The 13,849-nt window shown below is 43.7% G+C and overlaps 1 protein-coding gene across 1 annotated transcript; it reads right to left on the bottom strand.

The window, feature by feature from the left end:
* Positions 1-740: 740 nt before the first annotated feature.
* LOC121184959 (endoplasmic reticulum mannosyl-oligosaccharide 1,2-alpha-mannosidase-like) lies at positions 741-3,100 on the bottom strand. Its single transcript, XM_041042891.1, has 4 exons — positions 3,001-3,100; positions 2,564-2,677; positions 1,255-1,363; positions 741-889 (listed from the first exon to the last, which is right to left on the bottom strand). The coding sequence occupies exons 2-4, from the start codon at positions 2,660-2,662 to the stop codon at positions 741-743; spliced, it is 357 nt and encodes a 118-aa protein (XP_040898825.1). The 5' UTR covers positions 2,663-2,677; positions 3,001-3,100.
* Between the last annotated feature and the right edge of the window lie 10,749 nt (positions 3,101-13,849).

The raw sequence follows: 13,849 nt of genomic DNA on the forward strand, positions 1-13,849 counted from the left end.
ACAGTACATCTTCTAGTGGGCCACCATTACTTACCTAGTACTGACAGCACTGAGCTTTTCAGTTTACTGTTGTACTGTGTGTTACTTCAAAAGGGAAACCAGTTCAATTTTAGATGATATACAGTACCTTGTTCCTATAAGTCTGCCCTGCATCTTCCCGTTGTCTGTTCAGAGTGGTGATTACGCTTAAAATAACTACCAGCTGCCATTCCACTCATGTACTTAGACTTTCACTCTGAGGCTAAAATTATCTAAAGTTCTAAGCAGCCTTGGATGTTTTTTTTTATGTATGGTGAAGTCACCATCTTAGCTTAGGTTGAAGGAGGTTGGTGAAATACAGAATGTAAAAAGAATATACTTGGATTTCAGGTTTCCAAAATATTGTAGAGTCCATGCCACAAAGAACTGAGGCGGTGGCTCAGGAGGTAAATGGGTCGTCCACTAATCGAAAGGTCTGGGGTTTGATCCCCGGCTCCTTCAGTCTGTATGTCGAAGTGTCCTCGGGCAAAACAAAATCCCAAATTGCCCCTGAGGGTTGTGTTCCTAATAAAATGCTAAGCCTGACCTCAGCACCCAACTCAAAAACTGAATAACTTGAAATTCTGTACTTCTCTGTGATGCTACTGATACTAAATATCACAACCAGTCAGTCTAAATCAACATTAATACCCAATTTAAAAACAGCAAAGGAAAGTTTTCCACATCCAAGTACATCAACCTCTTTGATGTACTTGACGAGCTTAAGAGAACATAAGGTGAGATTTAAAAACCTGGGAGGGCTGTTCAGTTAGTGCTGGGGGGCCGTGTTTGACAGGCTCAGGCAGTACATGGGGGATGGCAGGTCTCAGGATGCTGTTACTGTCTGTGTCTCGCTCTCCATCTGTAAGGCCTTAACACACATACAAAAACACTGAGTGTGAATCTGTTACTGAAGGTCACAATTAGAAACTCAAAGCAACATGTCAAACTGATGAATGATTTATAAAGTATGCTAAGGTGTTACTGATTTCATGGACTTAAACCGAACACTGAGAATAAAAATAGTAATTATGGCATGTGTAAGAGTTTGGGCTTTTCTCTGTTTTCAGTTGCATACAAGTGTTTGCTTACTTATCTATACTTTACTTAAACAAGATAAAAGACTAATTATTCTGTTGCCATTTAGCAACTCCAGCTGCCAAGAGGCCCTGACAGCATGCCAGTGCTTGAGACATAAGATCCCGTGGGAGATGTTTGATGTACCTATAGCCTTACCTCTGAGGTGTTCAGTAACAGTAGGATAGGAAGCAATTCCACAAATAAACAAAAGGATGAGGATGAAGAGGATGAGGCTTCGCTGCAGCCTGGACAGCTGCTTCCACTTCTGCAGGCACAAAGAAGAGAGGGAGATGAGGAATAAGGCCAGTTTCTGAAGAATTGATATGCTTTTTCTTGTCCAAACAAGCAACTTGACTGACAGGTCTTATAACTCAAACTGAATTAATCTGTGGTCTTGAACAATAAATGTTCAAGAAACCTAATTTCATCTCTGTGTACAGAAGTTTGGCCAGTGTTTGTCTATAAATAAACTAACTTGACTGCTGTTTCAGCTAAGAACTTATTTCCCCATCAGCTTTCTAATGACAGACCTTAACCCAGTGAAGCCAGTCATACATAAATACTATGCCCTGTCCCGCACTATGTACTGTGACTGGCTTATTTCATAACATATTGTTGCTCATGTTAATTACACCATGCAGTCTTTTGGTCTGATGAACAGTAATAATAATGGTGTACATTACCAGAACACCTTAGGCTGCCTGAACATGATGAGATCATTCACACACCACTATCAACACTGTTCATGTCCTGTTAAACTTGATAACACACATTTAGAGGCAATGTTAGCCCATTCTGAAGAATCAAATTGCTGTGCTGACATTGTAGCTTGGGCTTCCCATTCACACCTGACTCTGGGCCTCCCTTTAAGAATGGAGCAAAGGTCCTACACTATCACACTCTGTTGTAGCACCATCATTCCACCCATACACTCAGCTCTTCAATTAGTACATATATTGTGTACGTATCAGTACACAATAAGCACAGAGGCATGAAGTATACAATTAGTATAGAAGACATAAATTAAGTTTCTAAATGCACAATTTGAAAATGGTACCACAGGTATACCTATGAACTCTGAGCTTTAACAAATAAAATACATGCATAACTTTTTCAAACCTACAATTTTTTTTTAATTTAACACATTTAACAATTTAACACTCGTAAAGCTGTTGTATGAGCTGATAATAAACACACCCACACATACCCAACTCTACATTATGGCACAGAAAAGAAGCAGATCATGCATTCTTCACATTCACCATATCTTTTTCAGCAGATACACTGGAGAGCATCAGCAGCTAAAGCCAGCCATGGAAAAAGTGGGACACAATAGTAATGTTATCAGGTCTTAGCAGGGGTGTGTGTGTGGGGGGGGGGGGGGGGGGGGTAACCAGAGCATTGTGAGGATGAGAGGAGAAAAGGAAATCCATTTATGAGCAGCTCACTGATACAACCCACTTACCCTCCAGCAGGACTGCCTCCTCCACTGCTTACTGTTATTGTAACTTCCTTGTCCAGCAAAGCTTATGGATACATAGCCCTGTCGAGATGGTGGGTGCATGTCTGTAACCCAGCCCTGGAGGAAGAGACACATTCAAGAGTAGTGTGAGTGAGACGACAGTTGGATGTAAATTCCAGGTGTGGTGATCTAAACCCAGCTCGAAACAAGCTAGGGGGGGACAAAGTGCAGCTAGCATGTGAGCCTGGCTGCTAAACATAGCTGTGGTTGTGATAAAATTACAAAGTAACACCAAATTGTCACACATGAAGAGTACACTTACGACCCACTTCAGCTCACTTTCCACGCATTTCACTTTACAGCAGAGATATTCTTTGAATACATGTTTAACTGAAGATTTCACGGCCGCCGAGAAAAATGAAAACATGTTCTGACATTACCTCGAAAAGTCTCCAGCTTTACATGTGCGACCAGTCTAATCCACCACCAGGAGAGTAACAGTACTCAACGGTTAGCTCAGCGTTAATGAAGAAGCCTCGGGGGTCTCTTCATGTTTAAAACACTTATTATTATTATGAAAGAAAACTGGACGTTAAACGCGATCCACTTGTAGCTCTGAACGTGATGCTGTTCTCTGTCAACAGATATGATTCAGGTGCATCCATGCTGCCTTCACGGATTTCCTCGAAGTGTCGTAAATACCAGAATCGGTATACTCTGGACCCTGAACAAAAATGTTCCCAAATAAATTAATTCAAAACACTCTTTGTGTTTTTGTCATTCTGAAACTACCGGTATTTTTTTCAATTATTTTTATTACACTGTGTTACACTGTTACTTGAAACTTCAGATTCAATTTCTTCAAATTCGTAAAGACTATAATTATAAGACAGTATTTGAATTTTCCTTCAAACGCTGATATAAAATTTTTTTAAAAAGAGTGCTTCTTTGATTTTCGTTTTCAAATACAAAAAAAGAGAGTTTTCTCGTGTCCACAGACCGGATGTTATCATTGTTTTCTTCTTCTTCTTTTATGTAATGGAGACCTGCTGCTGATACCGGCTGCAGGATTGTCGCCACCTACTGTTCTTTATCTATAATAACCTCGCGTTTGGGCGAACGGTGGAATCCAGCAGCCAGGAAGAAGAAGAAGATAGCCTAGTTCCTGTCAGAGCGGCGCGCCAACCAAAATGTCCCTGGAACCTTACAGACACATTATTTTAGCCATGGCTAAACAAGGCCTTTCCTCTGCAGAAACCTCTGCGCGAATTTCACAAGAAAGCGGCGGCAGAAGAGGATTTTCTGCAAGAAATATCAGAAAACTTTGTGCCGAAAATGGCTGCAGTTTAATGGGACGGCCCGACACGCATTTGGAGGTGGAGGTGGTGAAAGCCATCGCTGAGGTATGAACCTCGTCGTGCTACAGATGTAATTTTATGCCCATTCATCGCTACTGCGAGGAAACACTGGTATCCTTGTTGGTGCATGCGTGTTCAGTCTGATTGGATGTTGTATTATTCCCTGCATTAGAAGTCTTAGTGTATTGGATTCTTCCTCTTTATGATGATGATGATGATGATGTTTAGGTTTTGACTTCTTGTATTTTCCTCCAGCTTGCTATCAACCTAAGGACGTCTGTGTCCTACAAAAACAGCTAAATGCATATTTTCCCATATATCAGCTAATGATGTGTCTACTTAAACCTATAGGAATGTAGTCACTGATCATATAAGTTTGTTAATACTTTAATGTGACAGACAATGACTGTCTAAAGAATTTTATTTGACTTCTCATCAGGAAGAAAGTATTTTTCCACCACACTTATATACATGTGGCCTGTGATAAATGATATGAGAAAGCTTTGGAGATTCCAACAAAAAGGGTTTTGTTAAAGCTCAGGGCCTTAGATACATCATACTAAAGCACCATTTGTTTCTGAACAGCAGCCGTCCACATTTTCAAGAAAAGTTCACTTGCATAATAAGACAGAGACAGGAAGAGACTGAACAAGCTGGTCAGGAGGGCCAGCTCTGTCTTAGGCTGCCTGCTGGACACTGTGGAGGAGGTGGGTGAGGATGTTAGGAGGATGTTAGCCAAGCTGGCATCCATTATGGACAACACCTCTCACCCCCTGCACCAGACTGTGGAAGCACTGAGCAGCTCCTTCAGCGGCAGACTTAGACATCCACAATGTAGGAAGGAGCTCGACCGCAGGTCCTTCATTCCCTCTGCTGTCACTGTACAACTCAACTGTTTGGTTAGTTACAACTGTTAGTTGTACACTGGTCTGGTCTAACATTTCATTTGTCCATGTGGGACTGTGCATATCTATCTATCTATCTACCCCTCCACCATCATGTAAATTTGTATATTGCCAGTTTTTACTAATTTTTACTGTTTTTGTATTTTGTGTACTGGTTTTTTGTAACTTTACTTTCTTTTTTCTTTAGATTGTAAATACTATTTTTTGCACATTGTTCCTTATACTTGAATCACATGCACACTTCTGCACTTCATCCTTTTCTTGTCTCATGTTTTTGCTTGTGAGCTGCCTAATAAGTGGATTTCCCTGCTGTGGGATCAATAAAGTGCTATCTTATCTTATCTTATCTTATGTCAGTTACATTCTGTTGGGCAGGGTCACTTTCTGTGTCCGTAGCTTGTTGGCCCTTCTTGTCACCTATGTTTGATGTCTTTTAATGAGCTTTTGTTTTTTACTCTTTATTATGTGTGTAAGTCCAAATAAACTCTGTTGTGTTGCCTCTTTTGATGTTTCTTAACTGTTTTGCAGACACATTTCCCAGTGAGGACTGTTGGATGGATTTGACACTTTTACTCTGCATGAACTGAAACAATAAGACATGCCTCATGAACCTTAAACACTAATAAAAGAGAAATCAAGTGAGCTCTTCCTACTGAGAGCTCACTCTGTGTGTATGTGTGGAGTGAAAATATAACTGGAGATTTTGCTGAGTAATTGTGATGGGAAGGCCACAGGTGACACACACCTTTGAAAGAAATTCACTGTGGCCCGTTTGAAGTAGGGAACTTTCGGTAAACTTCATATTGTAACATGGTTATAATGACCATGATGGAAGACAGTTGACAGCAGATTCACTGGTTGACTTTGTTTGCTTTTGAACGCACCTTATATGACATATATAGTTTGCATTATCCAGATTCAGACTGACCCACTGCACTATTGCTATTTGTGGCAATAAAGTAGTTGTTCTGTTGGTTGTGTTGTTGTTCTGTAGTGCCTGAGAGCAAAGGAAAACCAAAGTCAAATTCCTTGTTTGTATCATAAATTTGGCCAATAAAACTGATTCAGATTGAAGTCTTTAATGCATAAAGCCATGGAGTCAGATTGAAAGTGAACCTCTGGTGATTATTTCAAACACCTGTTCTGTGTTGGACCCGCATTCAGATGTTACTGCTGCTTTATGAGGGCAGTCACCGCAGGTCTCTCCTACCACTTCACGTATTAGTCCCGTCCAATCAGAGTCCAGTTTGAGCCGCGCCAAAACTCAGCCGCACCTGTTACCCATGCGCTAATCAAACCCATGTGACCGGGGAGGAGAGGGCTCAGCCAATAGCAGGGTAGAGTTTTTCTGCAGGTGCGGGGTAACGCTGGCTCGAGTCTCCCGTGAAATACGGGAAGCGTCGGTAACGTTCTGGTTTGCCAAACTCGTTTTCTGGTAAGTGGAGCGAACTGAACTCGTTACCTGTGGACAGAGGAAGCCTGTGTGTTCATGTTTCACGGGTTATTTGTTGTTGTACAGTGAAAGCTGTGGCTGAGAGCAGAGAGACGATTCAGGCCTAGAGGAGCTGGAAGTTCGGCGTGAGCCCGAGACAGGCGTGTCCGGAGCAATGCAGAGGAAAATGGCGGACGTGGAGGCAGGTAAGGCCCACACAGAACGTTTAAAATGCAAAGCTTGAGTTGATTTGAGACCAGAAGCTAACATGTTTGATAATGTGCCGGGTTTCCGCAGGACGGACGAAGGGATCCAGCGGAGCAGCCGAGACCATTTGGGAGAAAGCACCGCGTTTGGCTTCGCTCATCGGCTCTACACTTATGTGCGTGTGTGTGATCTGAGTGTTGGAAGTGCAGGCTTGTATCTTTAGCTCGGTTGAGATGGACTTTGTAACCAGTATAGCTGCTTTGGAGTTTGGGACTGGCCAAGTGTTGGAAAGGTTTAGTTGTGGATGGATTCAGTGAGTGGAAGGCATCTGGCCTGCATAGGTTTGGAGCGCGCGTTTGATATTGCTGCGTCGTTGCGTCGGTGTTGTCGGTCTGTGGAAGCATATATGCAGTTGTGATCCGGACACAGCTGGGTATATGTGGAAGCCTGTGGGCAGATGGTGTTGGCAGCATGGATTGAGTTGCGTGTCGTGTTGTCAGGTTTGATTGTGGGTAGTTAGTAGTGTAGTAGTCAGTGTGCATGGCCCTGAGGTCCGTGTAGGGTGTGTGTTCAGCAGTGTGGATGAGGCCATGGCCAGGGTGGTGCCTAGGTGAGCCCTCAGCTGCACCTTGAAGTGCTGCTGAATGTTTAAAATTCTAGGTTTAATATCCAAAGCCTGTGTGTGAGTGTGTGTATGCATGAGCTTTCTCTGCAGGAAGGATGAGCTGCTCCAGAGGATCATCAGAGGGTAAGAGAAAGCATGGAAGTCAACATTGATTAGTGTTTCTACATTTAAACATGTAATTGTCTGTGTGTGTTTAGTAGGTGGCTGCATCTGGCTGAGTGGGGCTCCAGCTTGGATGAGGCCATGGCCAGTGTGGAGCTCAGGTACGCCCCCTGCTGCATGTGGAAGTGTTGTAAGATGTTTTAACTTCCAGGGTTTGACTTACCTAGTACCTATGGCTAATGTTGAGTGTGTTTCTTTGTGTGTTGTGCAGGATGGAGGAGCTGCTGATCCAGAGAACCATGAGGATGCATGTTGGCCAATACTGCTCAGTGTTTCTACACTCAAGGATTCATCTGTGTACACTCCCAGCAACTGTGTGTGTACTGCATCAGAGTGGAAGACCTGGGGAGAAGAACCTCAAGGACTCATCAGTCACAGTGGTCACGTGACTGTAGGCCTGCTGAAGCAGGGATGGAACCACTGTCTCTCAACACTTCTGCTTCAAAAGATGGACACTGCGTCGAGAACATCTCTAGTTGTGCAGGATGGAGGAGCTGCTCAAGAGGACAATGAGAAGATGCAACTTCGCCATTATTGCTCAATGTTTCTGCATTGAAGGACTCAGTTGTATCTTGCTTTTTGGTTGTTGTTGTGTGTTGTTTTTTTTTTTTGTTTTTTTTGTTTGTGTTTTCCTTTGTGTCCAGCAGGTGGCTGCATCTGGCTGAGTGGGGCTCCAGCTTGGATGAGGCTGTGGCCAGTGTGGAGCTCAGGTAGCCCTGCTGCAAAATCTTGCAAAAAAAAAAGTTTTGATCAGATTAGTATCCAAAGTCAGGTTTTTTTTTCTTTGCTGCAGGTGGGTGGAGCTGATCCAGAGGACCCTTTGAGAGCAGGTGTGTGAATGCCACATGGTGCAGTGTTTCTACCCATATGCATGCATTATTTTTACTCAGTGTGTGTGTGTGAGTGTGAGAGTGAGAGAGAGAGAGAGTGAGTGTTGTAGGTGTATATGGGGTGGAGCCAGTGAAGGTGCTGCTGGTGAGGATAGAGCGCCATCCTGTGGGAGAGTGAGGGACACACTGCAACTATTGTGTGTTGTCAGAGATCTTTGTGGTAAGTGGATTAAAAAAAAAATAATAATAATAATAATCAAGGGCTGTTTCAAAGGTGGTTTGTGTGCTGATGCTTCCTGGTTGTGTTTCTCTTGCAGGATGGCAGAGCTTATTGGGAGAACCAAGAGAGACCAGGTGAGACGCTGCCTGTTGGTTAACATTGTTTAGTGTTTCTACACATGTGCATGCATTAATTTCTTTGTGTGTGTGTGTGTGTGTGTGTATGCATGCATGTGTCTTCTCTGCAGGAAGGATGAGCTGCTCCAGAGGATTATCAGAGGGTAAGAGAAAGCATGGAAGTCAACATTGATCAGTGTTTCTACATTTAAACATGTGTTTGTCTGTGTGTGTTTAGCAGGTGGCTGCATCTGGCTGAGTGGGACTCCAGCTTGGATGAGGCCATGGCCAGTGTGGAGCTCAGGTACGCCCCCTGCTGCATGTGGAAGTGCTGTAAGATGTTTTAACTTCCAGGGTTTGACTTACCTAGTGCCTATGGCTAATGTTGAGTGTGTTTCTTTGTGTGTTGTGCAGGATGGAGGAGCTGCTGATCCAGAGAACCATGAGGATGCATGTTGGCCAATACTGCTCAGTGTTTCTACACTGAAGGATTCATCTGTGTACACTCCCAGCAACTGTGTGTGTACTGCATCAGAGTGGAAGACCTGGGGAGAAGAACCTCAAGGACTCATCAATCACAGTGGTCACATGACTGTAGGCCTGCTGAAGCAGGGATGGAACCACTGTCTCTCAACACTTCTGCTTCAAAAGATGGACACTGTATTGAGAACATCTCTAGTTGTGCAGGATGGAGGAGCTGATCAAGAGGACCATGAGAAGATGCATCTTAGCCAATGTTGCTCAATGTTTCTGCATTGAAGGACTCAGTTGTATCTTGCAGTTTGTATTTTTTGTTTGGATATTTATTTATTTTTTTATTTTTTTTTTTGTTTGGTTGTTTTGTTTTGTTTTTTGGTTTTTTTGTGTGTTTTCCTTTGTGTCCTGCAGGTGGCTGCATCTGGCTGAGTGGGGCTCCAGCTTGGATGAGGCTGTGGCCAATGTGGAGCTCAGGTAGCCCTGTTGCAAAATCTTAAAAAAAAAAAAAAAAAAAGTTTTGATCAGATTAGTATCCAAAGTCAAATTTGTTTTTTTTTTTTTGTTTTTTGTTTTTTTTTTTTCTGCAGGTTGGAGGAGCTGATCCAGAGGACCCTTTGAGAGCAGGTGCATGAAGGCCACATTCTACAGTGTATTTACCAGTATGCATGCATCCATGTCTGAGTGTGAGAATGTGTCTATTAAAATCAGAAAGAAGGAAGTTCCTGCTTTTGTCTTTAATGTGCTTTAGATGGGGCTTAGATCAGTCCTTGGGAGAGGGAGAAGGAGGAGAGGGGAGGGGAGGGGAGGGGAGGGGGCACAGGGGTCTTTTTATTTCCAGGCTGTTGCATCAGTGTGTGGAAACACATTATGCAGTTGTGATCCGGACACAACTGTATATGTGTGGAAGCCTATCAGCAGGTAGTGTTGGGAGCACAGGCTCTATTGTGTAGTTTAGTATTGTCAGGCTTAGTTGTGGGTATTTGTCACTATATGGTTGGCACTGGGGTCAGTGTGGGTTTAGTGTGTGTGTGTGTGTGTGTGTGTGTGTGTGTGTGTGTGTGTGTGTGTGTGTGAGTCATAGTTGGTGCTTGATGTAGAAGAAAACTTAGGCATGCATTAATGTCTCCTTGTTTCTTTCTGTGTGCGGCTGCTTCTGGCTGAGTGGCCATCTGACTTTGAGGCCATGGGCAATGTGGAGCTCAGGTAAAGCTCCTGCTGCAGCTGGATGTGAAGCAGAATATTACAAGTTCAACCATTGACCTGATTAGTATCCAAAACCAATGTGTTTGTGTTTTTCAGCAGGAGGGAGGAGCTGAGTGAGAGGACCATTTGAGACCAGGTGAGCAAGAGCCACATTGTAGTCTGTCTACACTTATGCATGCACTAATTTTATATTTTCTGTGTGTGTGTGTGTGTGTGTGTGTGTGTGTGTGTGTGTGTGTGTGTGTGTGTGTGTGAGAGTGAGAGTGAGAGTGTTGTAGTTGTATGTGGGGTGGAGCCAGTGAAGGTGCTGCTGGTGAGGATAGAGCGCCATGCTGTGGGAGTGAGGGACACACTGTGGCTGTTGTGTGTTGTCAGAGATCTTTGTGGTAAGTGGATTAAAAAAATAAAAAATAAATAAATAAATCAAGTGCCATTTCCAAGGTGGTTTGAGTGCTGATGGTTCTTGGTTGTGTTTCTCTTGCAGGATGGCAGAGCTGACTGGGAGAACCAAGAGAGACCAGGTGAGACGCTGCCTGTTGGTTAACATTGTTTAGTGTTTCTACACATGTGCATGCATTAATTTCTGTGTGTGTATGCATGTGTTTTCTCTGCAGGAAGGATGAGCTGCTCCAGAGGATCATCAGAGGGTAAGAGAAAGCATGGAAGTCAACATTACTCAGTGTTTCTATATTTAAACATGTTGACTGTGTTTCTTTGTGCTGTGCAGGATGGAGGAGCTGCTGATCCAGAGAACCATGAGGAACCATGAGGATGCATGTTGGCCCATACTGCTCAATGTTTCTACACTCAAGGATTCTTTTGTGTACACTCCCAGCAACTGTGTGTGTACTGCATCAGAGTGGAAGACCTGGGGAGAAGAACTTCAAGGACTCATCAGTCACAGTGGTCACGTGACTGTAGGCCTGCTGAAGCAGGGATGGAACCACTGTCTCTCAACGCTTCTGCTTCAAAAGATGGACACTGCGTCGAGAACAACATCACTAGTTGTGCAGGATGGAGGAGCTGATCAAGAGGACCATGAGAAGATGCATCTTAGCCAATACTGCTCAATGTTTCTGCATTGAAGGACTCAGTTGTATTTTGCTGTTTGTTTGTTTGTTTGTTGTTTTCTTTGTTCCTTTGTGTCCTGCAGGTGGCTGCATCTGGCTGAGTGGGGCTCCAGCTTGGATGAGGCTGTGGCCAGTGTGGAACCCAGGTAACCCTGTTTCACAATCTTTTAAAAAATAATAATAATTAACCAGATTAGTACCCAAAGTCAGATTTCTTTTTAAATTTTGATTTTATTTTTCCTTTTTTCTGCAGGTTGGAGGAGCTGATCCAGAGGACCCTTTGAGAGCAGGTGCATGAAGGCCACATTGTTCAGTGTATTTACCAGTATGCATGCATCCATGTCTGAGTGAGAATGTGTCTATTAAAATCAGAAAGAAGGAAGTGCCTGCTTTTGTCTTTAATGCACTCTATATGGTGCTTAGATCAGTTCTCTGGGGGCGGTGCACTGGGGTCCAACTAGGTTTGCAGTGTGGGTTTGCTATTTCCAGGCTGTTGCATCAGTGTGTGGAAACACATTATGCAGTTGTGATCCGGACACAACTGTATATGTGTGGAAGCCTATCAGCAGGTAGTGCTGGGAGCACAGGCTCTATTGTGTAGTTTAGTATTTTCAGTCTTAGTTGTGGCTATTTGTCACTATATGGATGGCACTGGGGTCAGTGTGTGTTTAGTGTGTGTGAGTCATAGTTGGTGCTTGATGTAGAAGAAAACTTATGCATGCATTAATGTCTCCTTGTTTCTTTCTGGGTGCGGCTGCTTCTGGCTGAGTGGCCATCTGACTTTGAGGCCATGGGCAATGTGGAGCTCAGGTAAAGCTCCTGCTGCAGCTGGATGTGAAGCAAAATATTACAAGTTCAACCACTGACCTGATCAGTATCCAAAACCAATGTGTTGGTGTTTTTCAGCAGGAGGGAGGAGCTGAGTGAGAGGACCATTTGAGACCAGGTGAGCAAGAGCCACATTGTAGTCTGTCTACACTTATGCATGCACTCATTTTTTATTTTCTGTGTGTGTGTGTGTGTGTGTGTGTGTGTGTGTGTGTGAGTGTGTGAGTGTGAGAGTGAGAGTGAGAGTGAGAGTGAGAGTGAGAGTGTTGTAGTTGTATGTGGGGTGGAGCCAGTGAAGGTGCTGCTGGTGAGGAGAAAGCGCCATCCTGTGGGAGTGAGGGACACACTGTGGCTGTTGTGTGTTGTCAGAAATCTTTGTGGTAAGTGGATTAAAAAAATAAATAAATAAATCAAGTGCCATTTCCAAGGTGGTTTGAGTGCTGATGGTTCTTGGTTGTGTTTCTCTTGCAGGATGGCAGAGCTGATTGGGAGAACCAAGAGAGACCAGGTGAGACGCTGCCTGTTGCTTAACATTGTTTAGTGTTTCTACACATGTGCATGCATTAATTTCTGTGTGTATGCATGTGTTTTCTCTGCAGGAAGGATGAGCTGCTCCAGAGGATCATCAGAGGGTAAGAGAAAGCATGGAAGTCAACATTACTCAGTGTTTCTATATTTAAACATGTTGACTGTGTTTCTTTGTGCTGTGCAGGATGGAGGAGCTGCTGATCCAGAGGAACCATGAGGAACCATGAGGAACCATGAGGATGCATGAGGAACCATGAGGATGCATGAGGAACCATGAGGAACCATGAGGAACCATGAGGATGCATGTTGGCCCATACTGCTCAATGTTTCTACACTCAAGGATTCATCTGTGTACACTCCCAGCAACTGTGTGTGTACTGCATCAGAGTGGAAGACCTGGGGAAAAGAACTTCAAGGACTCATCAGTCACAGTGGTCACGTGACTGTAGGCCTGCTGAAGCAGGGATGGAACCACTGTCTCTCAACGCTTCTGCTTCAAAAGATGGACACTGCGTCGAGAACAACATCACTAGTTGTGCAGGATGGAGGAGCTGATCAAGAGGACCATGAGAAGATGCATCTTAGCCAATACTGCTCAATGTTTCTGCATTGAAGGACTCAGTTGTATTTTGCTGTTTGTTTGTTTGTTTGTTTGTTTGTTGTTTTCTTTGTTCCTTTGTGTCCTGCAGGTGGCTGCATCTGGCTGAGTGGGGCTCCAGCTTGGATGAGGCTGTGGCCAGTGTGGAACCCAGGTAACCCTGTTTCACCATCTTTTAAAAAATAATAATAATTAACCAGATTAGTACCCAAAGTCAGATTTTTTTTTAAATTTTGATTTTATTTTTCCTTTTTTCTGCAGGTTGGAGGAGCTGATCCAGAGGACCCTTTGAGAGCAGGTGCATGAAGGCCACATTGTTCAGTGTTTTTACCAGTATGCATGCATCCATGTCTGAGTGAGAATGTGTCTATTAAAATCAGAAAGAAGGAAGAGCCTGCTTTTGTCTTTAATGCACTCTATATGGTGCTTAGATCAGTTCTCTGGGGGCGGTGCACTGGGGTCCAACTAGGTTTGCAGTGTGGGTTTGCTATTTCCAGGCTGTTGCATCAGTGTGTGGAAACACATTATGCAGTTGTGATCCGGACACAACTGTATATGTGTGGAAGCCTATCAGCAGGTAGTGTTGGGAGCACAGGCTCTATTGTGTAGTTTAGTATTTTCAGTCTTAGTTGTGGCTATTTGTCACTATATGGATGGCACTGGGGTCAGTGTGTGTTTAGTGTGTGTGAGTCATAGTTGGTGCTTGATGTAGAAGAAAACTTATGCATGC

Source organism: Toxotes jaculatrix, chromosome 7 (assembly GCF_017976425.1).
Source record: "Toxotes jaculatrix isolate fToxJac2 chromosome 7, fToxJac2.pri, whole genome shotgun sequence".
NCBI classification, from domain to species: Eukaryota; Metazoa; Chordata; class Actinopteri; family Toxotidae; genus Toxotes; species Toxotes jaculatrix.